This window comes from Nannobrachium achirus, assembly GCF_963921795.1.
Source record: "Nannobrachium achirus genome assembly, chromosome: 13".
Classification (NCBI taxonomy): domain Eukaryota; kingdom Metazoa; phylum Chordata; class Actinopteri; order Myctophiformes; family Myctophidae; genus Nannobrachium; species Nannobrachium achirus.
In genome coordinates this window covers 31,614,277-31,640,799 of record NC_137833.1, presented here as the reverse complement: position 1 = coordinate 31,640,799, position 26,523 = coordinate 31,614,277, and the positions used below count along the sequence as shown (strand labels likewise).

General features: G+C 42.9%; 1 protein-coding gene across 13 annotated transcripts in view; it reads right to left on the bottom strand.

The window, feature by feature from the left end:
* LOC308296833 (calcium/calmodulin-dependent protein kinase type II subunit gamma) overlaps positions 1–26,523 on the bottom strand; it is an 84,430-nt gene that overhangs the window by 8,394 nt on the left and 49,513 nt on the right. For 2 of the 13 annotated variants that reach the window (XM_080740162.1, XM_080740173.1), the window contains exons 6-18: positions 26,339–26,411; positions 21,060–21,162; positions 20,542–20,625; positions 19,970–20,064; positions 17,902–18,024; positions 16,484–16,567; positions 15,099–15,141; positions 14,570–14,629; positions 12,023–12,063; positions 8,198–8,278; positions 5,790–5,834; positions 3,352–3,406; positions 921–1,028 (exon numbers count right to left, since the gene is read on the bottom strand). In XM_080740162.1, the coding sequence (XP_080596288.1) occupies positions 921–1,028; positions 3,352–3,406; positions 5,790–5,834; positions 8,198–8,278; positions 12,023–12,063; positions 14,570–14,629; positions 15,099–15,141; positions 16,484–16,567; positions 17,902–18,024; positions 19,970–20,064; positions 20,542–20,625; positions 21,060–21,162; positions 26,339–26,411 (995 nt within the window). The remainder of the gene's footprint in view (positions 1–920; positions 1,029–3,351; positions 3,407–5,789; positions 5,835–8,197; positions 8,279–12,022; positions 12,064–14,569; positions 14,630–15,098; positions 15,142–16,483; positions 16,568–17,901; positions 18,025–19,969; positions 20,065–20,541; positions 20,626–21,059; positions 21,163–26,338; positions 26,412–26,523) is intronic. The other 11 variants (XM_080740168.1, XM_080740174.1, XM_080740167.1 and 8 more) reach the window with 10 other exon arrangements.

Here is a 26,523-nt window from a genome sequence, read left to right as displayed (position 1 = left end):
ATATCGATAGTCCATACTGATAGTCCATACTGATGCAAATACAAAATGAAGACACGCTAACGGTTTTTTCCACACTTGTAATATCAAGCAAGTCAGCCGTTTATGGATGATTCAAGGCTCTACTGCACACAAAAGAACAATTTATGATCTGACGCTTTAAGGAACTGCTGTTTACACAGCCACAGAGAGAGCAGAAGCATGTAGAAGACGATCAGATGCTGTAGTGGAGTCAAAGAGCCAACAGATGGCAGCAAAGCAGGCCAAAGGAGAGCCAGTGACATGAACTTAAGAAGAGGAAGAGAAGAGCTGGTAGACATATTAGACCAGTTGCAGAGGAGAGAGGACGATGACCTCTCGCCGGTCTTTTAAAGAATTGGAAGTGGTCAAATGAATAATGTTTGGGGGGTAATCCAAACAAACAGGTCTGAGGAGGCAGGGATGAGCACTGCAAAGATCAAATATACAATGACACCTAATACATAGTTCACGGATCTCACAATTGTACAGCCTGATTTATATCTGCCTGTCGTTAACTACTGAAAAATGTCAGATCTACATGCTCAATCAGTAGACATTGAGTGAAATAATCAACTTGGCTGACAGAGGGAGCAGGAAGGTTTTGTCCTATAGTAGTACAACAGAGGGGTGGATATGTCACACTGGATAGTCAGCACGGGGGTATTAACCACTTTTTCCTCCCCTCTACGCCAAAGGCTCTTCACCAAAAAGAGCCGATCTACAACCACACGCCTCGTCACGCCACGTCGCGACGCGTTGTGAGCTTGTGCATCTGCTATTTCTGGCCAATGTTCCCCCAAGAATAGGGATGCTGCCTGGGGCTCAAGTGGTTAAGGAGAAAAGGAGGCCAGAGGTCAGAGGTTGAGAGCCAAGAGGGGAAGGAGGAAGTGCTGCCAACTTACTGGCGGCTGGAGGGCAGGGAGGAGGTGGGGTCGGGCTCTGATCCTCTGTGGCACTGCACATGCTGGCCACCGCACTGTCGCTGCTAATAGCCCCACACACGGTCACTGCTACTACCAACAACACACACACATAAAGTACACACACACACACACAAATTAAGTACACCCGTGCATGCACACGCACACATGCAGAAGCACATAGACCAGGGGGGGTGGGCAACTTTGATGATGGTGAGGGCCACTATATTTCCACCTTCACTCCAGAGGGCCACATTTGTCATTCTAGTATTGCATACAATAGAAGCAAAAATAGCAGATCTACAAGCTCAAAACGCATCGCAGCAGATCGGCTATTTTTGCTTCTTTTGAATTGGAATCCTGAATTATTTTTTGTTATTTCTTAATTGGAATCCTGAAATGTAACATTTTGATTTAATTTCAAACGCATTTAGTTATATACTCATGTTAACTTTCTGAACCTAAATACAAATACATTGGACATAAAAAATACATTATAAATACTACTATACTAGTCATTAAGCTACTAATATAGACTGACGGAATTAAAGCAGGTCATGTTTGGAATTGTAACAGCTGAAATCAATAATATATCAGTATTCCGGTATTAACCTGAGGGCCGCATTAGTGAAGGTGGGGGCCGCCAGTTGCCCATGTATGACATAGACAGAGACACACACAATACTGCTGTTGAGAACATGGATCTACAATTATATCATCTGCTAATATCACTAACTTGGCATAATGCCATTCATGACAAGCTATTATTGAGCACTGCACTGTATTTTTGTATCTGTCAGAATCGTTTCCATGTTGAAACGTTTAAAAAAGAATTAGCAGAAATAGAAGATCTATAAGTTCACAACATGTAAGATTGAGCTTGTTGATTGGCTATTACCAATAAAGTATACAATTGTTAAATATGGCCCATTTTGGCCAATGTATATTTAAGTTATTTAAATATGCAAAGCCAAACAAACGTAATTTATTTATGTTACAGGTACAACTTTCAATGCCTAAAATATAATTAAATCATAAAATGCAATTATGTGTATGACAGTTACTCATCAAGTTAACTTTCAGGATAGTGACAGGCTGACAGCCCTAGCTGTGCATCAAGAACTTCTAATACATTCTGCTTGGTTTCACTCACATTTTTGACATCATTCCACAGTTAAAAAACAATGCAATGGTTCTCAACCTTTTGTGAGCTGTGGACCACTAATATATTTGAATCTTCAGGGACCCTCCATCTCCCCACAATAAGAAGGCATATCACAGTAATTTTTATTTTATTTATTTATGTTTATTAACTCAAACTCTGCCATCAAAATACCCCTTTGTACCCCTTCTCTGCCATGCCCGTAGAACCCGTAAATGTAATAAAAATGAATTAAAAAACATTTTTTTATCGAAGCGCAACTAAAATAGGCCGGAACTAATGCTCCGTGATCGGTTTCTACACGGACACATTATTGAGCGGACAACTTTAACATTGGAGTCCCTGAACCGGAAGCGGAAGTCCGTCCTCTATTTTGGCCCGTTAACTTTCTGTCTGAACTCCGCGGCTTACAGATGGAGAACTTATTGATCAATTGAAAAAGTTTCAACGGATTTGAGAAGCTGATGGAATACGCGAACACACGATGCATAGCAGTGTCCGATGACGCACGATTGGAACTGGACGAGCGCCCACATTAACCGGTAGGAGAAGCCGGCAGTGAAAGACATAGAGAAATGAACGGGCTTTACGGCCGTAAACTACGAATGAGTTAATACTTAACATTAAAGCTGGATTTGTAATACAGTAGGTTCCACGCCGGCCAGTGCAATTAAGTATATCAAGCCCTTAACAGCCCCGACATTGTACCTATTAGTTCAAAAATGGTTCTTAAATTTGATGGACTTATGAAATATTACGTAAAATATTTTAGATACATTTAACAAAAGTACAATATAGCCTTTTAAAACATTTAAAAACATTTCCCCATGGACCAACTGTAATTATGACTAACAGTGCCATAATACAACACTGGAGAAGACGGTGTTTATAAACCGTCCTGGGTTCTAGAGCAGATGGACACGAGTAAATGAAGACGAAGCACAAGGGGGTGGCAGGCCTACCGCCTGTATATATTATGTACATTACATTTCTCTTGAGTCTCTCCCTTGATGTTCACACACGCCAAGACGTCAACCAGTAATCCATTCAGATGCTTTCAAACGCCCCACTAACCAGCCCTATCCGAACCTGGTCTATAGCTGAACTGCAGGGATCATTTCTCCCCCAAAACATACATGCAAGTACCGGTACTTTTGTCTGATCTGGGACTCTACAAAGCAGCAAGCCTGCTAAACCCAAAGAAAGGACGAGAAGGAAAACATGCCAAGTAGGTGAAAGTTGGATGAGTACCTTTCCTACCTTTCATCTCCTCCTCTTCTGTGTTGTTACAGCTCTCTGTGGAGCCCTGCGTGGAAGAAGGGGGGGCGAGGGGTGAAATGGAAGAAGGGCGACAGAGAGAGAGAGAGAGACACACATACAGAAATGGATAGACATAAAGAGAGGTTAGTGAGGGAGAACTCAGTAGGCATGTGTGGTGGCAGGGGCGTCACAAGGGGGGGAAAGTGAGACTGAGTTACTAGGGCCCAAAGTGGAGGGGCCTTAATTATTTTATACTTTAGCTGTTGAAAAATAGCAGATATATAAGCTCACAAAGTGGCACTGAGTGCCGCGCTCGGCGCGCTGCGAGCTTGTACATCTGCTATTTTTGGAGCTGTGTGGAACACAAGCTCCCTATACGTGGCCGTGTGTGTAGGTATGTGGGTGGGTATGTGGGTCTGTATGTAGCCTGTATGTAGTAACCCTGGGTGACCAGAGAGGTGCTGTTGAGTCTAGCCTGCCCTGAGCATCAACTGCAACACACACACACACACACACACACACACACACACACACACACACACACACACACACACACACACACACACACACACACACACACACACACACACACACACACACACACACACACACACACACACACACACACACACACACACACACACACACACACACACAGCTCCACTTCGAACAGAGGTTCGATTTTTTAAAAGACGTGAAACTGTGCAAAGCTTTGAATATATGTATTTTTTTAAGCAAACCTTTGTAACTCAAATTTTGATTCTGGGGGGGTCGATGGAACTAAATATTTTGAGATAAGGGTCCGTGGATAACCTGCTTGATGATGGCAGCAGCGCGTATGCCTGGCTGCATAGTGCATACCGCTCTGCTTTTCAAATTCTTTAGCAGGTGATTGGATGGGGCCGTCACTCTATCACAATCTGGGAGTGCCAACTCCAACCACTCATATTGCCCTGTCTGCATGACGTTACACCCAGAATCCACCTCCTGGGTTTCCACGTGGTCTGCAATCAGACTCTATTGGCTCAGAGCCGCTCAGAGCCCGCCCGTAGCTGCCGCTGATTGGTCCGGCCCGGGACTTTACGAGTGTTATCAACTCTCCCCGAGAGATCTCAGATGGTAAAGTAGGGCGGTGCGCACTACTGCCAACATCTGGCGCAGTCAGGTTAGTCCGTGGCCAAATACATATAATTTTGGGGGTCCTTCACATGAAAAGGTTTGAGCACCACTGACATATAAAGATAGGGTTTTCAAAAAAACCTTAGGATTTGAAATATTCAATGACTTGCTAAAATTTTCAAGATTTTTCAAAAATAGCAGATCTACAAGCTCGCAGTGCGGCACTCAGTGCCGCACTGTGAGCTTGTATATGTGCCATTTTTCAATAGTTAAAGCACAAAATAATGCGTAATAATGCGTTCCCAGTCTACATGTGTTAAACCCCCTCCCTACCCCTATGAAGAACATTTATGGGGGGCCCACAGTGAATCCTTGTACCCAGGGCCCAGAATTTGGTGCGACACCCCTGTGTGGTGGTGAGGACATTCCCCAGGTGGAGACATGACGGAGAGACAGAAGATGACTCCCTCCCAGGACGACAAACGCCACACAAACCAGCCAGGACAGCAGTGAAGGGGGGACGACACAGAGCCAGATACATCAAAGCAGTCCATCAAGAGGTGGTGTTTGAGTGCATTACAGGGCATACAATTACAAATCTACCGTTCATAGGGTGAGGGATGTTTCTCCTCGCATCATAACGAGTGTGTGTGCGGCAGTGTGCCACTTATTCAGAGAAAAAAAAGTGTGCCAGTTGTGTGCCAAAAAAAAGTGTGCCAGTGTGTTAGTCTGAGTGAGGAAAAACCTTTGTCAGCATATAACGTGAGTGAGAAAGGATTTATCCTCACTCGAAACATTTTGGACAACGTTTTGGGTTGAGTTATTCCTGATTTAATGTGAGACTCAAAAGTGCCAATGTATAGAAATCTGCGTCGCATGAGTTTTTTTTTTTTCTTTTTTACACATTTCAGGTTTTGCACACTTTTTTTGTGTTTCAAAAGCCGAAACGCCAAGATTACTTAAGATTGCAAGCAGGGGGTGTTAAGAGTGGCATTTAGTTTGTTACTATGGCAAAACTAATTAAAGTGGGTGTTTGGTAATTGCAGTATGCCAATATGCTTATGTTTGTATTAAGGGTGCTACGTGTAGGATTTTCTCATTAATACACCTCTCCCTCGAGTTAGCTGTGCCAACACATGCCAACTCTGGAATGAATCCAACTGTGCCATACCAAACTACCGTACCTGCACAACTGAACACAGTGTGTCATATTAATTCTGTTGACGGCGATATACTTTTGAGAAAATCCTCCACAGATTACTAGCATTAGTGGTAGCGTGTGGCCACTACAGGGAGAGACTGCCACTTACCTTGGTGCCGTCGGCTGGGTTGTGTACAACAGTTGTCTGGGCTTCCTGGGGGGAGGGTGGGAGACACTTTAACATGCAGGTAGAGGATGAGGGGGATCACAGACGATGACAAGAGTATCTTCTACCCAGGGCATTGCATCGAGTACATTTATGCTACCGACACCAACACACACGGCACAGGCCAAGCACAGGAGAGCCACAGTAACAGAGGCGGCAGAATGTCTGGATGATAATGTAGATGAGACAGGAGGTATCAGGCACGCAGTGTCCCGTCTGTCACGTCTCCACGTTGTAGCAAACGACAACTACACTATCAGTGAGGACATCACCCAACCACTGGCTTTTAGAATGCATGGAAACAGCTAAATCACGACTGAATTATATATTCAGCAACAGGGCCATGCCTGAGGAGGAGGACGGGGTGTGTGTGTGTGTGTGTGTGTGTGTGTGGTCCCCCTAATCAGCCTAGACCCTGCCGTCAATAGGGTTGGGCGGTTTCGTGGTGTTAAATTAGCCTGTGCAATATGAAATCCTGTTTAAAGAATTATGCCATAGTTGACGCATGTTACGTTGACTCTGTCTACGTTTTTGTAGGAAATGGTGTTCCCAAATTTTACAATGTTCCCTAATCTTAGAGAAGAGAGCGCCTACAAACTGCAGGTGGACTAGATGCTGTTGCTGGAAGCATCGGTTTCAAGACATGGTGGACATTCATTTTTTGTTGTTTTCTATTTTTTTGGCAAGGACATGACTTTCACTTGTGATACTGCACTGGTTCTCAACTTGTGGGTCGGGGGGTCCCCAAATGATTAACTTGATCTGAAACATTGTTTTGTCACTCAACAGTAAATAAAACGTAAAGTTTGAGTCTATAGAGGGTACATGCACATTTCTAAAGTGACAATTTAAGGACTTTTTAATACCTCTAAAATGACAAATGGCCAAATTGTCAAATATTAGAGGCTGAAATTGTGAAAATAGCCGATCTACATGCTCACAACGCCTCGCATTGCGAGGCGTTGTGAGCATGTAGATCTGCTATTTTCACAATAGAACCGTGTTTTACAAAATGTAATGCCTCAACTCTTATAGTGCTAGTCAGGGTGGGGGGGGGGGGGGGGGGTCCCAAGTTAAAATAAGATTATTTTGGGGGTCGCGGCCTGAAAAGGTTGAGAACCACTGCGCTACTGTATAGCAGCCTCGGGCTGCATGTTAGTCACTGTCAAATTTGGGGACCTTTCAATGACTTCAATGGATACCGCCCACCCCTAGCCTTCACACCACAGCCACACATATGCCTACTGTAAAACACTTAAGGATCTGCATCTTCAGGGTGATGCTAATACTGCTGTGTCTGACCCGTTCTGACCCTGTTTTACCAACGAGTGTCCGAATCAGTAAAACTCTGTTTTGATGTGGCAGTTTTTCAAAAACCAAACTACATCTTCGGGTGATGAACATACTGTGTACACTAGGGCATTCACAAATAGTGATTTTTAGTATTCGAATTATTCAACCTCAAAGTATTCGAATAGTCGAATATTCGACAGGACTGGCCAAACTGTCAAATATTATGTAAGCAAGAGGCGAACATTACATTTAATGTGACTCGGTTCCGCAGATAAAAATTGTGAAAATAGCTCACAACGCCTCGCGTTGTGATCATGTAGATCGGCTATTTTCACAATTTTTATCTGCGGAACCGAGTCACATTAAATGTAATACCACAAATCCAAGTGATCGTCAGGGTGGGGGTCCTCAGTTCAAATAAGTTTATTTTGGAGGTCACTGCCAAAAAAGGTTTGAGATCTTCTACCAGGGGCACTGACAACTCATTCTTATGACTTCCTATCTAGCCAAGCTTTATAAACTATAGATTTAAAAAAAATATATTCGACTTCGGTGAACAACGTCGAATAGTGACTTTGATATTCGAATATTCGAATATTTGGTGAATGCCCTACTGTACACAGAGGAGACTCCAGAGACTGAACATGATTGAGAATCTGCAGAATTGTACAGCGAAATGAAACAAGAGAGTGTGTGTGTGTGTGTGTGTGTGTGTGTGTGTGTGTGCGTGCGTGCGTGCGCGTGTGTTTTCAGGGTATAACAGAGGCCAGGATAGGGTCACAGGCACAAAAATCAGTGGCCTGCTTCTAATAGACCTCCAAGCCATCATTGACACCACAGTTTTTGTGTTAAAGAATGAGGCAAAGAGAGAGAGAGAGATCGATATAGATATGTATACAGTAGAGAGAGAAAGAGAGAGAGTGAGAGAGTCAGTCAACTGATGGAAGGGAGAGGATGTAGAAGTAGAACTGAACAAAAGAAAGAGAGATGAAAACAGCATGGCGGCGGAGTGGAAAAGCAACGATGACAGAACCCTAACCCAAGTAGAGATGGAATACCATTGGTGCTGAAGATGACATGCTGCTGTCTTTGGTGCTGCTGCTGCTTACTACACTGTTTTTACTGTTGGCTGCCCCCTGCTGGGGCAAAGAAACACAACACAAAACCATCTGTACTGAACTGTGCAGGCTGGCCAGTGGCCACAAACAGTGGGTCGGGACCCATTTGTGGGTGACAGACCGATCTTTATGGTCATGACTCAAGTAAAAATCACATTTTCTTTACCTACATTAAAAATATATATCTCTTTCAAAAGTGTTTTTTTTATCCAGTTCATACATTTTAAAAAGAAAATGCAAACAAATCTAAAAAAGAAACAAAATAAGAATTATTAAGAAGCAGTGAAAATAGCCGATCTACAAGCTCGCAACGCGGTGCGAAGCGATGCGTTGTGTACTTGTAGACCTGCTATTTTCACTAGTTTGGGTCCGGGGCAAAAGTCCTTTTCAGGTCTCGACCTAAAAAGTTTGGGAACCACTGGGACTCTAAACCAATCCTTCTGCAGGAAGCTCATATAGAGGCCAGACCACCACAAAAAATTAGGTCTCTTAAGCCCCCTAGTTGAGCATTACTTTAGCACAGTGTATAGCTGGGGCCAGGTGTGTCCTGAGCAAGGTGCTTCAAAACACAACTGTCGGTTAAACAATGACTACCTGTTATCTCCTCTTTTTTATATCAATAATGATTTGTAAAAACTGAGAAGCACCCTCTGAAAAAACAACAGTAATTTAATATGGGCACGTCGGCGGTCAAATGCCATTATCACTTTCCAGGTCATTGCTGCTGTCTCTGCCCGTAGGTGTATTGCATTTTTAGTCTGTGATAATCTACAAAGCGGCCACGGCATGGCACCCTCCTCCTACCTACGGCCTATGATCTCACCCTACACCCCTTCACACACTGCCGACAGTTAATATGAGCTGCCTATTTCTCCCTTCCCTATGACTACCTGGACAACGCTCCAGCCGACCTAAATATTTCTCCCTAGGGGCTCCTACACAGTGGAATGAGCCCGACCTCCCTACGTCGGTCAGGACTGACGCCGAGTCAGTCATCATCTCCCATCATAGTCTGAAGCCCAGCCGCTTCAAACTCCACCTCATTACCAGCATACCACCTCAACCCTAGTCGAGGTATATAGTGACTATCCTTGCATCTGAAATTCCTTCTCGCTCATTATTTATAATGATGGATGCTACAGTAGGCATGTGCATTGTTAGGATACTGTAGTGTCCCGGTGTGACATCACATTAAGTTGAACTGCATGTATTACAATATGGGAATGCTTTAACATTATGAGGGGGGACCTTAAGTGTGATGTTTTGGGGGAAATACGCAGGCACAGGCCCGAGAGTAGAAGAGCTGGCTGAGTTTCCTAGTTCTGTTGTTGTGTTGTTGTTGCTCTGTGCAAAAGTGAATAAAGACCAGTTATAAGAAAGAAGGTTGTCATGTCTGCCCGGGAAATAAACCCCAGCCATTAGAATACTATTCCGTACCCTGTTGTTGATCTTAAACTCTGAATCAGATCAGTCTTATTCAGACACTGTGAAGAAGAGTGTCTGCTAAATACCTGATAAAAATGTTTTATCTGTAAACATCTGATCTGATCTATTGTGATGCCCAATGAATGCATCTTGTATGATGAAGACATTGCAAAAGGGAAGTAGCACTTTTCTAAATGTAACATGCAGAAGAGTCACCACACAGATACATTTTAAGACGTTATCTCCCCAACCCTTCAATAAAGATACAGATCAATCAAAAGCGGTTTATTAAAAATAAATAAATGAAACCATTTTGTCTTGGATAAAACTACAGTCTTTTGCTGTGGGTCATAGAGGATCTCCACAGGACAGCTTGACCTAAATTGTTACCAGAAACATTCCTCTCACATTCTGTTTGCAATGTTTATCTGATCATTGGTCCAGTTGAACCCAAGTTACAGTGTGAAATCGTCAAACTGGCAAACCCGTCAAATCAAAGACGTCTTCAACCCTGTTCCTATGGAATCCCACGTATAGCACTGCTGGATAAAACCTGTTCCTAAGGGATCCCATGGACAGTACTGATAGACAAACCCTGTACCTAGGCATTAGTCTAGTGGTAGTCTATTGTATTTATACAGTGCCAAATCACAACAAAGGTTACCATCTCATGACAGTAGGTATAGAGCAGGTCAGCAGGAACATACTCTTTTTTTTACAGAGACCAAACAATTGCCCCACTCTGTAGGGATCCCCAAAGAACTGAAGAATATGCTACTCTAGTTGGCTACTGGTGTGCAGAATCCTTTTCTGCAGGCAACTAAGACATAACGAGAGAATTACAAACTAAAACACAGAAACGATCAAGACTTTAGACAATAAATGATTATGATGTAAGAGCAAAATGGCCACTGTGTGAATATGGTTAATTACAAAGATTTAAATGACCACCACTCCCTTTTGCCAGGCCAAGCCTCACTGCCATTGTGCTTCATTGGCAGAGCAGCTGGAGAGAGCATGGGAATTCTGTGTGTGCCGCATGATGTGTGTAAACATTTGGGTGACGTCGAAGTTATTGAAAGACTCCCTTTGTATGTTCCTTACACATTTCCATAAAGGACTGCTTTTTTTGCTAAATGAGGGATTGGCAGCAACGTCGTGCTGTGCTTTGTATTCGATTAAACAATTTCAGCAAATAGTCCTGAATCTCTAAACCTATCAATAGGTAAATAATCTTGGCCAGGCTGCTGAGGAAGAGTACTGGGTGAACGAATGATATGAACTGATGGAATCGTGTGTATGTGTGCGTGTGTTGCTGTTATCATTTCTGTCGCTGTACTATTGACATAAGTAGAAATATTTGTGTTGATCCTCATGGCAGTTTGAATGCAGAGATGTTGAATGGAGTTGACAGAATCTGACCGGATGAAAAATAACAAAATGTGAAACACGTCACAGACCCCTCTGGCTTTATCAGTCATCACAATAAAAAACAGAGCAGAGAGAGATATAGAAGGGAAAGGTTAAAAGAAAAGAAAGAAAACTAATGAAAGAAAAGACAGGTGATCTCACCATCAAACAAACACTGGAGCTGGATTTCCTTTTCTGAACAGATAGCAACGGAGAGGAAAAGGAAGAACAGGGAAGTCATCGGGAAAACAAGAAAACAAGCAAAGTAGCAAAAAAGTGAAGCTGCCGTTAATCCCACAAAGGCAGAAAAATGCAACTGCAGCTGCTACAACACAAACCCATGGAAAAAACAGGGACATACAGAGGTCGTGCCATTGTGGGAAATAAAAAGACTTAAAAAGCGACCTCAGGCGATTTTTTTCTTTTATATATATTAATTTAGTTTTTATAAATGAGTATTGTCTGACGACGACGTGAGTGAGAAGAAGATATGGATATCTTTAAAGTATTTGGATTTGGATTTAGTATTTATTGTTATCAAATTATTGTCTTAGGAATGCGACAAAAAACTAAACATATTATTGAACTCTAGTCTCCGTGGGGTGAGTAATCAATACAGAAAAAGTCATTTTGGGGGTGGACTACTCCTTTAATAATCAACATAAACTGGTTAATTTCAGAGCAAGAGGGTGCATTTTCTATTTTATTTTTGTCTCTAGATAATAGTGCTTAAGTGTTTTTTTAAATCAACCCTAAAAAAAAAATCATAAAAGACAACTATTGACTGAAAAAAGGAACCCTTTGTGGTTCGGTCCATATACAGCACCTGTACCAAAAACATGGCTAATTTGAGCGACAGAAAGAGAAGAGAAGGAAAGACAGTAAGGGGGGAAAAAAAGTAAAAATCCAAAACATAATTCAGAAACGTACCTTTACACCGTCCGACTTTTTGTTGAGTAAGCTTTTACATGCTGAAAGACAGAAAGACAGCAGATTGCAAGGCTACGTCAAATAGGTATTTTTCTACCAAAAATCGGGGGCACCAGTCAACCTGCAGGTTAAACAGATTGTGAAAAAAGAGTAAGGCATTGTCTGAGGGTGAAGTCTCCAGGCTTTCTTGTATCTCACATATGATAGACAAAGGTATCTTGACATTTAGCCAGGCAAAACTATTGTGGAAAAACTAGTTTCAGCAAATCCTAATAGTTATTCTATTTATGTTTAAAAGCTATGCTAAAACTGGCATGTTTTCACTGTTAGCGTTTCAATTAAATGGGTTTATTCTTTTTTTTTTCAATGAAAATGGCAACTTGTCTTCACATTATGAGAAGGGATTAATGAAGAAACACATTACACTCAATATCAGCGTTTCCCCTTAAACACTGAGTCGGATAACGTCTTTAGAACACCAATCATGTCATTTAACATTAGAATTCATGGTATAGTAGGTACAAGCGACACTGCATCACATGCATGCATCTGACCGAGTTTTCAAATAACCGCAAAGACTTAAATAGAAATATGCGGAAACTAATACAAACAGTAAAAATGTACACATAAGGATGTGCAGGCATGCACATGTGGTGCACGCATGCATGCACACACATGTGTTACGTGCACACTGCACACACACAGGCACATGTGGTACGTGCACACACACACACACACACACACACACACACACACACACACACACACACACACACACACACACACACACACACACACACACACACACACACACACACACACACACACACACACACACACACACAGAGTCTCAAAATCAGGTTCCATAGATCCACCCTTACCTTCCATTGAAAAAAGTAGGAAGGAGGGCAATGGAGAAGACGAGATAAAATATTTAATATCAGTATCTTCATCACTGTAGTTTAACTGAATTATTAAGTCATTCTTTAAACACTCACAAAGAGCACTTTTAGCAACGGGCTTGCAATGCCAAAGTGGTCTTATCTACCTGCAAGAGTTACATATGTTTTTCAGTGTGCATTGTTGAAGTCAATGGTGCTACCTAGTTAAAAAGTTAGCTATGATGCGCATTGATTTTAGATGGTATGATCGTTTTATATTGTCCTGACAGTTTTTCCCTTTTTCTTACTAATGTAGTCGTTATGACAATTCCCTGTATTCTATGTCACTGCTAACGTATACAGATGGTCCTTGGGACGGCACAACCACGTGTCTCCTCGTTGCAGGCTCTGGTGGATAAATGTTCAAAGGCTAGAAACACAGGAGGGTTTGTTAGCCTGTCGACAGTCACAAATAAAAGTGGTTTGTTCCTGTGTTTAGAAATTATGTCAGAGAAAAATGTCAGCCTTGCATTTATCAGTTCCAAATTATAAATGCAAATTTCTAGTAACACGCCTCAACAGGCGCACTGACCAACCTGAAGGAGTTGACAGTGTAGCAGCAGAGATCACCCTTCCCACCTGGCTTCACTCCCGCAAACACAGCCAATTGTGTTTGGTGGAATGCCTGGCCAAGCTGGATGCACCGCGGGGGATTTGCACCGCTAACCGCTCTGCGAGGGTGGGCAGGAACTTTACCCCTGCTCCACCCAAGCTTGAGTATATTCCAAAGCTAAAATGTCCTTTACCCGGTAAAAAAACAATCTCACACTCTCCTAAACGATCAATGAAGGGAGGCAGGGATTAAAAAGAGAAACGTGGGGAAAAAAAGAAGAAAAAAAAACATGCCCATCAATCAATCCATGCACCATCCATTAAGCTACAGTATCAACTCTGGCCTGATATCACAGGATGCGTGACTATCATTATTCATTTCTGGCTCCAGCCATTTACACAGAAACAACAGGGACAGCAGAGCAGTATCCGGTTTTCCATGCAAGAGGGCATCATACTGAAGTAGTATACGCTCACATGCATGCCGGTCTGGGTGCAGACGGGGGATTGCAGGGTAGGCATCGACCAAGCATCGGCCATGTATTGTGGAATCAAAATTAACTCATTGCAAGGAGGCAAGATCAGGAGTGGAATGGTGGTTAGATGACGGCTGTCTTACTTACAGTATGTTAAAGGACTAAAACTCGTATTCTGTAGTGAGACGTTAATATGGCCAGAGGCTTCTGTACGGAAGTGGAGCTAGGCTGAAGTAGATGGCAGGGGAACACAGGTTGCATGCGTCGCCCGGAAAACAGTCTGGTGTGGCCACAGTTGCTACAGGTTATGGAACTGGTACTATGGGCCACTTCCAAGAGCTCTGTGTGTCACAGCACTGGCAAAATACGTGTGTGTGTGTTGGCGAGATGCCTCAAGCTCACCAATGACCATTCCAGAGTGGTCCTCCAGTGTGCAGGCAAGCAGGCAGCATGGTGTGTGGGGAAAATGGGGGGGGGGAGAGGTAGTGGGGTACAAACAACCCGGGCCACATGCCAACACACAGAGGTAAGAGGCTGGCAGTGCCAGGCTTCAGTGGCCTCCCTCTAAGCAGACATACCTTCCTGTGCCATTGCGGCCGTGCTGGTGGTGGCGGCAGGGCTGGTGTGCTGCCGTCCCACTAGTGAACAGAGAGGATGTTCAGTCCGAAAGGGTCAGAGATGGTGGTTGGCGTCGATGCCCCACTAAAAAACTGAATGTGTTCCAAAATGTCTAACGATTACTCGGGTCTAGACCGGTGCTTCTCAAACGTCTCCCCTTAACTCTTGACAGTGTACAAATGGAACCAAATGAACCCGCCTGTTAGGGTTCATTTGGTTTCATTTGTACACTGTCAGAGTTACAGACTTTTATGGGTCAATTTAGATCCCCCTAAAGGAAGCCTGGTCTAGACTTAATGTAGCCTGACAGTGCATCACAGGATGGAGTCCCGTTCCCAACGACCTTTGCTGCATGTCTCTCCCATTTTCCTGTCCATCTCCACTTAGACTATCAATAAAGGCAGAAAAGCCCCAAAACATATCTTTAAAAAAAAAAGACACCAACATTACTAGACTTGTATAGTTTCCTGTTTCCCATGTTCTTCTCACCTGAAAAGTTCCTGGACACCAGCATCGTTGTAAGGATAGCTCCCTGAAAAGATACACAAATTCGGATTAGAATAATCTAATCTATAATCTGATTTAACTCATGTGTGTATAAATTTAACTTTACAGGTCTACTTGGTTAACCTTGTATGCTCTCATAGTTACAGGTATACAGTATAGACCAATTATAATGTATGTACATTTTAAGCAAATCCTAAACTAGTTATTTTGAGGAGCACCCATAGTAGTTCACTTAATTTAACTAATTTACTGTCTTTTAAACATCGACTGAAGGGGTTAACTGCCGCGTCGTCCTTTGACGTGGGGACACGCGTGCACAGATGGTGCGCAATGTCACGGATCATGTACCAGGCGTGTGTAGAACCGATCACAGCTTTCAAATAAAAAAATCCCATTGAAAAAAGACCTCTCCATCGCTGAGCTCCGTCTGAAACTGTTTACAAGGAAGCTAACGGTAGCTGCGCCATGGTCCCACCCCCGGGCGATTAGACACCAATCTCCAATAAAACAGCGATTTTACTTTTTAATGTTTTATAGCGATTAAAGCACATTAAAGTCTCGGGACTATCGGGACCGGCAGAGAGGTACATAGGGATTTTAACAGGACTATCGGGGGAGGCAGTAAATGAGTTAATAAGGGTAATTATAATTAATAATAATAATTGTAATTATTATTGCGTATGAGGCTTGTGAGGCAGCTGATGGCCTTGCGTGTCACAATCGCTCCTTCCGCGCGTCTTAGTCAATCGCGGCAATTGGAAGCGAGATTTTGAGGACAGCTGGTTTGAGTCGTGGTTGGAACTGCTTAACACATGGGATGCCATCAAAGGGTTAATGGAACTCACCGGGGCTTGTGTGCGCGCGATGTGCGTGCGGGACTCGCTCTGTGTGACGGGCACACGTAGGATCGTTAATGTTCCAATGGCGATAAACATCTCAATCGCTTTGTTTGGTCCCAAGAAGTAAACAACGGTCGCCATTTTACAATGAGCGTGGACGGGGGCATTCTGCAGCCCTGTCTTCGCTGGCCTGCTGTATGCGTAGCACAAGCCAGTGACGCGCGCACCCTATAGGGCCGCAAAGCGTTATGGGTAATGTAGTGTTTTTGCTAATCTGGCGATAAAATAGTAATATTGATTATTATTTATTGGTAGAAACACCAGGAATGCCATTTTGATATAAAGACGTTTCCAGACGTCTTTATGGCTATTTTCACAGCCAATGTGTTAATCGCGAAAGAAATCAAGGAGTATATAAAAGAAGGGATGGTCACAGTACATGTTCCTGGGAGGAAAACTGTTGCCGGAGGTTTGAAATTGCTATTTGTGTCTGTCTGCCTGTCTGTGTGTGTGTGCATCTATACTCACTTTAAGTTTCCTTCTGGCATTGAACTTGCGCAGGCATTCCACAGTCTCTTGGCGGTGTATCATGGAGGCCACGGTGGAACGTTGCTAGGCGGGAGAGAGAGAGGAACCAATGCAACAGATATGGGTAAATATCAGTGAGGTCAATGCAGAAGAGACTCATTCAGCATTGTGAAGTAAATGCATACTGAATATACAAAGTACTGTGCAAAGGTTGCAGGCTTGTGTGAAGAAATGCAAGTAAGAAATAAGAATGCTATCAAAAATATACATTTTAATTGCCTTTTTTTATCAATTAAAAAAACGTATAAAAGTGAGTTAACATACTGTAAGTCAAAACAATGTTGGGTGTGACTACCCTTTGCCTTCAAACCAGCAAACTATTACAGGTACACTTGCACAAAGTCAGGGGTTTTGTAGGATTATTAAAGTCAGGTATAGTATGTGATTAACCAATTACATCAAACACGTGATAGATAATGATCATAAATTGCATAACACGTAGGTTGAAACACAGACCTCAACTGAAACAGAAACAGCTGTGTGGGAGGCTTAAAATGTTTGCTTGGTGGCAATTGATGGTGCCGTTTGGAAACAGGCTAATTGATCGGCTCCTAAATGTATTTTCTCCACTTCAGAGATTTCATCTGGCACAATGATTGACTGGTTAAGGGGGCTACAGTACATGCTACCATCCACGGTGATCCACCGGCCAAACTGGTAAGGTGACAACTACAAAATAATGTCACTGAGCAGCGGTGATAAATGGTCTCCTAGTCACTTCAGTAGAGTAGAAAAAACGTTTGTTCGACGCTAAAGACGGCGTGATTCATTCATTCAGACCAGGGTATTTTGTCAGCAGTGAACACATTGGGAGCAGATGTGAGCTGAGGAGTTTATACCAAGAATTTGTCCCTCTCTGGTGACCATGCATGAACACAAACTGTCACAATAAATTGAATTGGAATTGAAATGTCAGATATCCAGGTATTAAAATATACACACTAGATGTACACAAACTTGCTCCAACGCTCAGAGCAAGCTAGACAGCAGTGATTAATTCCATCAGATTACTGAGCAGGGGAGGGGGATCACCTTAATTCGGTTGGCAGCAGACAAAATGAGAAAGGCATTTTATCAATACAGAGTTTTTGGCTGACCTCGGATGGTTCATTTTGGAGCATGTGGGAGGCTTTACATTTCTGCCCATGTACTGAAGGAGGAATTGTTGTGATTATTTTGTACATGCAATGTAATGTGTTAATTTGGATATTCCACATAAATGTATGCATTGCTAATGTGATCATGCTAAATTGCTCTATCGGGTAAAATATTAATGTATTATGTTGATATTGTGATTGATACACAGTCTATGTGTATCTACTCCGGTGAGTGTGTTTGTTCAGGGTATGTTGACTTACGCAGACCCACGGGTGATTCAGGGCCTGGTCGGCCGTGATTCTCTTGGCGGGGTTGATGGTAAGCATCTGGTTAATAAGATTCTTGGCCTCAGGAGTGACTGTATCCCACTCTGGAGATGGGAACTGAAACAGAGAGAGATGCACGGAGAGAAGCAAGGTTGAGGAATAGCAGTATACAGTTTAGGGTTTAGTGATAAGGTGGTACAATTGTCACCTCATTTATGTGTTAAGATACAGTATAGCATACATGCTACATGCATGATCCATGACAGATGCAATTCTGAATGACAGCATACACATTGACATAACATGTCATTGGCATCCTTCAAAAATGATATTACATGTAATACTTTAGTATAGAAGAATAGCTTTGAAAATAAACAAAGCACACACAGCAAATGTGTGAAAAATAAGAAAAGTAAATAATTACTTGCAAACTAAAATGCAACTCTGTAACAGATTTACGTGAAAGCCATTCTCAAAGTATGGGACAATGTCAACTGGCAATTACTGGATAAAAAATATATATATATAACAAAATTACATGTATTGTACAGGGTTTTTCACGATGCCAGTGATAATTTAATAAGTGCATGTTAGCTCAAGACAAGCACTTGTCAGAGTCCCTCGTATCTGTACTTATATAAGGCACATTCATTGGAAATGGATGCCTCAAATCATGAAAATGTATATTAGTACTTAGTAGTATTAGTTCCAGTCTCCCTAGGGAACAGGACAAGATCTGATAAACAAAGCTGTTGTTCTAGCAGAGGATATCATTTTCTAATGTACCAGGAGGGGAAGACAATATCTAATATCTATTAATATCTATTAGAAATAATTGCATTTTAAAGTGACATTTAGGAGATAATAATATTAATCGATATTAAAAAATGACGCCAATTGAGCTTACACCAAATGTTTCCCACGTGGATTTCTTTTTTCTTCACTTGCTTTGCCAATTCTTTAAACTGAATCATATATTTAAATTGTGAGGATATCTGAAAATCTGACATAAAATGTAATGCCCAATTACAATAATCGCCTCTGACAGAATAATCTGCAGCTTACTTATGACTTGTGACTAAAGTGGTTCTCCTCCTACCTCACTGGTTAGACTTACCAGGTTTCATGGGAAGATTTCTTGAATGGGGTCCCCAAGGTATTTGTACTTGCCCTCGCTTTATATCCCTTTAAACCAGATCCATTGGCTCTCTCTGCTTAGAAGCTCTTCTACAAATGTAATGCTGACCTTCCATCCCTCTGCCACATAGGTTGATGTGCACATCGCTGCTGACATCTGACAGTGGATGTCTTCCCGAAATGTCAAGCTTAATGCGGACAAGCACAAGATTTGCCTTTTCCCTGAAAAGTGCTGTCCCAGCTAGATCTTTCCATTTCCATCGACAACACTCTGGTGTTTTTTTTTACAACTGCCAACAACATGGGAATGATCCTGGACAGCCAGCTGTCCTTCCAATGCACACATTGTAGAGAACATTGGATCCTTGCACTATACAACATCTAGGATCAGACCTTTCCTCACCAGGAAGTCTGCCCAGCTAATTACCAAGCCTCAGTCATCTCCAGGCTTGCCTATTGCAACGCCCTCCTTGTTGGTCTGCCAGGATGCTCTCTCAAATCCCTAAAACTGATCCAGGTCGCAAGAGCTCACCCTCAAAGTCTCTGGAAAGTCGTTGCCAGCCTATGAAAAATACATTTTTTCTCTGCCAACCGAACCATTTTTCATAGGCTGATGGGAGTCTTTAAAAGTGAGCTCTCAGGGCACAGAACATAATTTGGTCAGTTTCATGTCTGATTTTCATATCCTCCTCACAATAGGATTCAGGTTAAAAAATTGCCAGGTGAGCCCTTCAATAACTTGTTTCACATGTGTGTGATGAAAGACTATCTCTATTTGAGCCTGACTGAGACAAACAGGCTGTACATTGCTGCAGAACATCTTCCATTAGACACATTGACCAGGTATATGTATGATTTGCGGTCTGGAAGCAACCTAGCAAGGCTGGTACACTGATTTTCTCTGGTCATGTTCGTCGATACTCACGTCATAAGCTCCAGCCTTGATTTGTTGATATAGTTTGTGTTGGTCCTCATCCCAGAAGGGGGGGTAGCCCACCAACAGAATGTACAGGATGACACCTGACACACACGCACACATATGCAAATACATAGACATATGCAAGTGGAGCACGCATGGGCATAAAAGCGCACTCTATTTTCAAAATGTTCTACATATCAGCATTAGCATATGCTCTCTCTCTCTTATGTGCACACATGCATGCACATACATTCCTAGGGATGGGCAAGATATTGTACAATAGTGTAATACCAGAAACAAGTCGGAATGATATGTATTTCTCCATTCAATGTTCTAGATCGATCCCTTTTCTAACCAATCTTGATCTGATATTCTCAAAATAGCTAATCTACCATTTTAAATACTTCAAAGTCTGAGGACAACAAAGAGATAAGTCATGGAAATGATTAAGGTAAAACATAACAAAATCCTTGTAGGAAAAGAAGAGTAGAATTCATCTAATTACAACATTATGCCCATCCCTAACATACATGTTCGCACAAATGCACACACGCTTGTTGGTGAGCTGCCAAACTGACCACAAGCCCATATGTCCACTGGCTTGCCGTAGGGGTCCTTCCTCAACACTTCTGGGGACAGGTAACCAGGAGTGCCTGCAAAACCTTTAAAAACAAATGACAGGCAGTTACATATATCACCTCTTCAGACTGCACCAAGGCCCATAGCACTTACTGTAGCTCACCTACCTAGTACCTACCCCCCAAAGACCTGAGGATTTTATATAAAGCTTTTTTTACTGACTAGGTGCTCAGTCTAACTACGTTCTTTTTGTCTAGCTTGATATTTCTACGCATTTGATGTACTGATGTTGATGTATTGATGTATTACCTTGCTTATTGTATTGATGTATTAACTTATTGTAAGTCGCTCTGGATCAAGAGCTTCTGCTAAATGCCCAAATTGTAAATTGTAACATACTGTATACAAACACAGGTAGGGTATGCAAAACAAACACAAAAGAACAAGAGCTATCAAGATTCCTACAAGCGAAATCAGAATTCCCTGACACTGCAATTAGCTTGTGAAGACCTCTTACCGAACCAGGCCTGTTGGTCGCCTTGAACTTCGATGGCCAGGCCAAAATCTGCCAGTTTCACTGCCGCCCCCTTCATCTTACTGGCCAGTAACAGGTTTTCTGGCTGCAGCACGCAGACACACATGCACAGAGGTGAACACGCACGCACGCACACACACACACACACACACACACACACACACACACACACACACACACACACACACACACACACACACACACACACACACACACACACACACACACACACACACACACACACACACACACACACACACACACACACACACACACACACACACACACACACACAACAGAAAGAGTCAGTTAGCAATGGTACAATGACTTTAACTGGTGTAGAGTGGAAGAACACTGGGGGAACCCAGTCAACTATTATAGGATTTAAGCGAGAAACTGTTTCGATATTTTTTAACTTGTAGCTAGCTTTGGATGAATACATGAACAAATCTAGTTAATCGTGTGTAATTCATTTCTAATTGACATAGTAAGTATTGAGTATTTACTGTCCCTCGCCGATTCAAGACTGAGAAAATCTTGAGTCTAACCCTAACCCTGAGTCAAAATGTATGGTAGTAATGAGACATAGCACGGGTCAAAGGGGTAGCATCCCACAAAGCATTCTCAAAAAACAAACATTCCCAGTCAGCAGACTGTTGAGAGATATGGCGGTTAAAAAAAGAAAAGAAAACTAAGAACAGAACATTCTGTTGTTTGACAAAGACCAGTGTCTGTCAGTGACTGCTGTGATTCCAGTAATAAAGAAAAAGTATAAATGAATGATTATTTTACAGTGTGTGTGTGTGTGTGTGTGTGTGTGCGTTTAAGAGTCTTTGCAACAGGCCTTACAGCCCCATTAGGACATGATGGGCAGTCCATCATGTCCTAATGGACACATTTGACTTTTCTCTGTGACTACCTTCTCTTTCCATCTACTGTATCCATCTATCTTGCTTTGATGCTCTCTGTCTGAAACACAGTCCACACAATTTACAAGAGATAAAGGTGAGCGGGATATGAAATCGGAAAGGTCTGAAAAGGAAGAGAGCTTTAGAGATTTACGGTAGCCAAAGATGAACCAAAATAAAGAAAGACAGGGAGAGAAAGAGTGAACAAGACACGGCGAGATGAAGATGGAAGAAGAGATGGAGGAAAAATTAGAAGGAAGAGAGAGAGAAAAATTGAGACAGATCGAGAGAGACAGCGAAATAGAGAGGCAGAGTGAAAGAAGTCAAAGGACCAAACCAATAAGGAGAGAAGCGTACACAGAAGAATAGGGAGATAATTTTTACCAAAAAGAAAAAAAAGAGATGGAGGGAGACTGATAGGGAGGGAGAAATGCAAAGAGAGAGAGACAGGGAGACAAAGTGAGACAGAGAGACAGATATATAAGTGGGTGGAGGTATAATCGGTCCCTATGCTGCTCTGCCGCTGCAGCAGCCGCGTGACCTCACCCACAGTTACCATGGCAACACAGACTGCCACCAGCCAGCATCCCCCTGCCCATCGCTCTGGCCTAAGAGTGTGTGTGTGTGTGTGTGCGTGCACGCGCTAGAGTGTGTGTGTGTGTGTGTGTGTGTGTGTGTGTGTGTGTGTGTGTGTGTGTGTGTGTGTGTGTGTGTGTGTGTGTGTGCAGGGATGTGCAGAGGGGCAGGGGCTGAAATGTCCTAAAAGGGCTCTTTTGGCAAAGAATGCGAAAATAGCAGATCTAGAAGCTCTCAACGCGTCGAGAGCTTGTAGATCAGCTATTTTCGGTGTGCGGCCTACGACGTGGATTTCTAGATGGAGGACACATTCTTTCAAAATAAAATGTTCCATTCAAGTTCAGGAGAGTTCGGAAAAGACAAGTCTCCTGAATGCTGTAGGACATGGAAAGGGGGGCATTTGCATTTCTTTCTCCATAAAGGCATGCATTCATGGTCTGGAGAGGGCACTTTTTTACAGCTGGGTAAAGGGGCAAGGGCTCAAGCCCCCTTTGAAGTCTATGTGTGCACATACCTGTGTGTGTGTGTGTGTGTGTGTGTGTGTGTGTGTGTGTGTGTGTGTGTGTGTGTGTGTGTGTGTGTGTGTGTGTGTGTGTGTGTGTGTGTGTGTGTGTGTGTGCGCGCGCGCGCGCGTGCGCGTGCGTGTGTGTGTGTGTGTTAGGGCTGACCCAAAAAAAATATATATTCAAAGCTTCAATCGGTGGCACGGGATTCAAACTTAGCTTGCACCTCGCTCCACTCCAGCGTGATAGCGTCACCTCCTCCTCACACGTGTTAACATTAATAACAAGCCGACAAAAACAACAAGAGCAAAGCATGAAGCCATCAGAATAGTTGCCTTTCTGTGTGGAGTTTGCATGTTCTCCCCGTGTCTCCTAGGGTTGATACCCTCACAAAAACATGCAGTAATCCTGGTCTCAATAATGCCTCCCCCTGGCCAGCCGGGGCGCCTGATGGAGGGGAAAGGAACTGGTTGGAATAACGTGTTCCTTCCACGCGCTACGTCCATCCCCCCTGTCAGGTGAAAAGAAACAACTTGGACTACTCATGCATTGAAGGAAGCATGAGGTCAGTCCGTTGTCTCCCCAGGTGCGGCAGAGGGAGAGCAGAGCCCAGGATTACATAGGCAATTAGCACTGGGTGAAAAATCGGTTGCAAAATCGTGGGATAAAAATTATTTAAAAAAAAAGAGAATGGTCACCGATAATTAAAAAAGAAAGAAAAGGCAGCGCGCTGTCACAGATAAAGCCCCAGACACCAATGTCTGAGTAACATCACCCAATGCAACTATGCGATGCGGTCACCCATTTCTGTGTCAAGCCCCCGACACCAATGTCGGTGTAACATCAATGCATCATGCTATTGCTCACCAGCTGACAGAGACACAAGCTTGTTCTTCATCAGGAAATAAACAGTGAAAATTGGATTTTACAAAACGGACCCCGTCACCCGTCGATCCCGTTTTAAAGAGGAAAGAAGAGCTTAAAACCAACTTGCTAGGCTTACGTGGTGTTGATGACAGTTTTGTATCCGATCTGCAAACTTAAAACTAGTCGCTCGTGAGTCGCGCTGCTGCTGTGCTGTTGCAGCCGCGACGCGTTTAAAAACACATTATATCATCTTCTTCTTCCTCATTGTATAGTTGTTTTTACTGTGCAAATAGGGAGCTAAAAAATATATTTTCCCTTTTTCGGGTAAAAAAAAAAGCATTTTTAACACATTTCGGTTAACAACGCTTATCGGTTATGTAACCCCCCGGTCGCCGTCACCGAAGCTTCGATTTTGGCGAACGAATGCAATCGAAGGTCAGCCCTAGTGTGTGTGTCTGTGTGAGTGTGTGTGTGCGTGTGCGCGTGTGGTATGAAAACATCCTATGGTGTGAATGAACCTAATCTACCTGATCAAGTTTAGCTCATCTGTAGCGTAAAGAGAGTAATGAGAGGAGACGGCAGAGGGTAACGAAAGGAAATGAGAAATGCAGACAAAGAAAGAGGGATGGAGAGAGAGAGAGGGTGATATATTCTCCCTTTCTTTACTTAGCATTTTAATGTACAGTTACAATGAAAAGCTCCAAAGGCAGTCCCTCCGTCAGTCCCTCCGTCCCTCCGTCTGTCCGCCACGTCACGTCACGTCACGTCACACTTTTGGCCCTACTCTTATCTCTGGCACTGTTGGCCCTATCGATGCCAAACTTTGCACACACACTCCTTGGATGGCAAATCACACCACTGATTTCTCACATGGCCTTCTTCTAGCACCACCATCAGGCAGACTTTTGCAAAACACATTTTTGTACACTGCTCCTACAGATTTTGGCCTAAAATAAAAAACACAGTATCTCTGAAGTCATGTCATCAACATGGATCTGTCCCATTTCGCACATTCCCTCCTGATTGGCTACGATTGCCTTCTAAAGTTTGTGTATGCGACGTGACGGTTGCTTATCTCCCGATTAGGGAGTCTTACTGGTACATACTGTAGTTCTTTTTATAGTTAACACAGTGCAACGCACATAAGCCCATTGAATCATCAATAGCACTCTTTACACTAAATGTTAGTCACGTGTGTTATTCCACTCTGTGATTGTGTATATCATTCTGCACCATACCAGGTAGTCATGTCGTGTATGAGTTATGATTGAACTTTATATATGACCTTCAAGCCAAACTCATCAACACATTCCTGACCAGAGAAACCTATCTTTTTATCAATGGAAAAATATTTTAGAGGACTTTCTTTTGAAATGTGTGTCTACTGTATATCTCAATCCTATCATGTATTGTCTTACTTAATTTCTTTGTCTAAGTGTTCGTCCTTGTGTAAGGAAAACATTGTTTGTACGTGCATTTGCGTGCGTGCGTGATATAATCGCCCAAAAAAAAACATTCTTATACTCCTCTATGGGATGACCAAGAATTTGATCTACAGTATTAATATCTACCAAACTTAACACTACAAGAAGACAAGAGGCAATGGAGGAGGTCAGAAAGCTGTGATGCCCGCTTTGGGTGAACAATCACCCTGTCGGGGTGCAATCGGCGTCACCAGACATAATTTCACCCAACGCTCCGCTATAAATAGCACACAGTCTGCTTTCGTCACTGGCAGAGACGACAGGAGAGAGGGATAGAGGGGAGGAGAGCGTATGGTGGGGTGGGGACAGAGGGCCAATGATAAACACCTCATATCGTCATTCCTTCTGTCCGTCATGATCATGATGTCAAGGGTAGCGTGACTGTGTGTGTGTGTGTGTGTGTGTGTGTGTGTGTGTGTGTGTGTGTGTGTGTGTGTGTGTGTGTGTGTGTGTGTGTGTGTGTGTGTGTGTGTGTGTGTGTGTGTGTGCATGCGTGCGTGCAGATGTGACCAAAGCCTAAGTTATGATTGTTGTACGATGGTGTTGCATGCCGAGAATAACTGATTTACAAGCAAGTTATCAGTTATTTTCTGAAAAACAACACTCAAGTAAAGAAAGACAAATACACAAATTGTGTAAAGCGTGCCTGTGTGTAATAGACTTTGTTGTGTATGTGTGCGCTTGTGTACAGTATTCATTTGGATATTTCCAGATAAAGTTGTAAAAGTGGCATACTAAATACCACTTTTTTTGGTCTCAGACCATCTAAGCAGGCAGAGGAACACACACAGACAGCATGAACATTCACATGTAGCCTATACTTGTGTTATCAATATGTATCGTACGACTGTGTGCGTGCATGCGTGCGTGGTCCTGTGATGCTGCTCAGGAGACAGCAGGTAACCGTGGAAATGATGACTCACCTTGAGGTCCCTGTGTACAATGTCATGCTGGTGGATGTGGCTGACACTTTCCAAGATCTGATTGATGCACTGGCTGCAAGTGAGACAGAAAAGACATCCCATTCATCAATCTATCATCATAGGGAGCCGTCAATACTTCCATCCAAATGTCAACTGAATTCAAAGCAATGCTGAAGCTTCCTAGC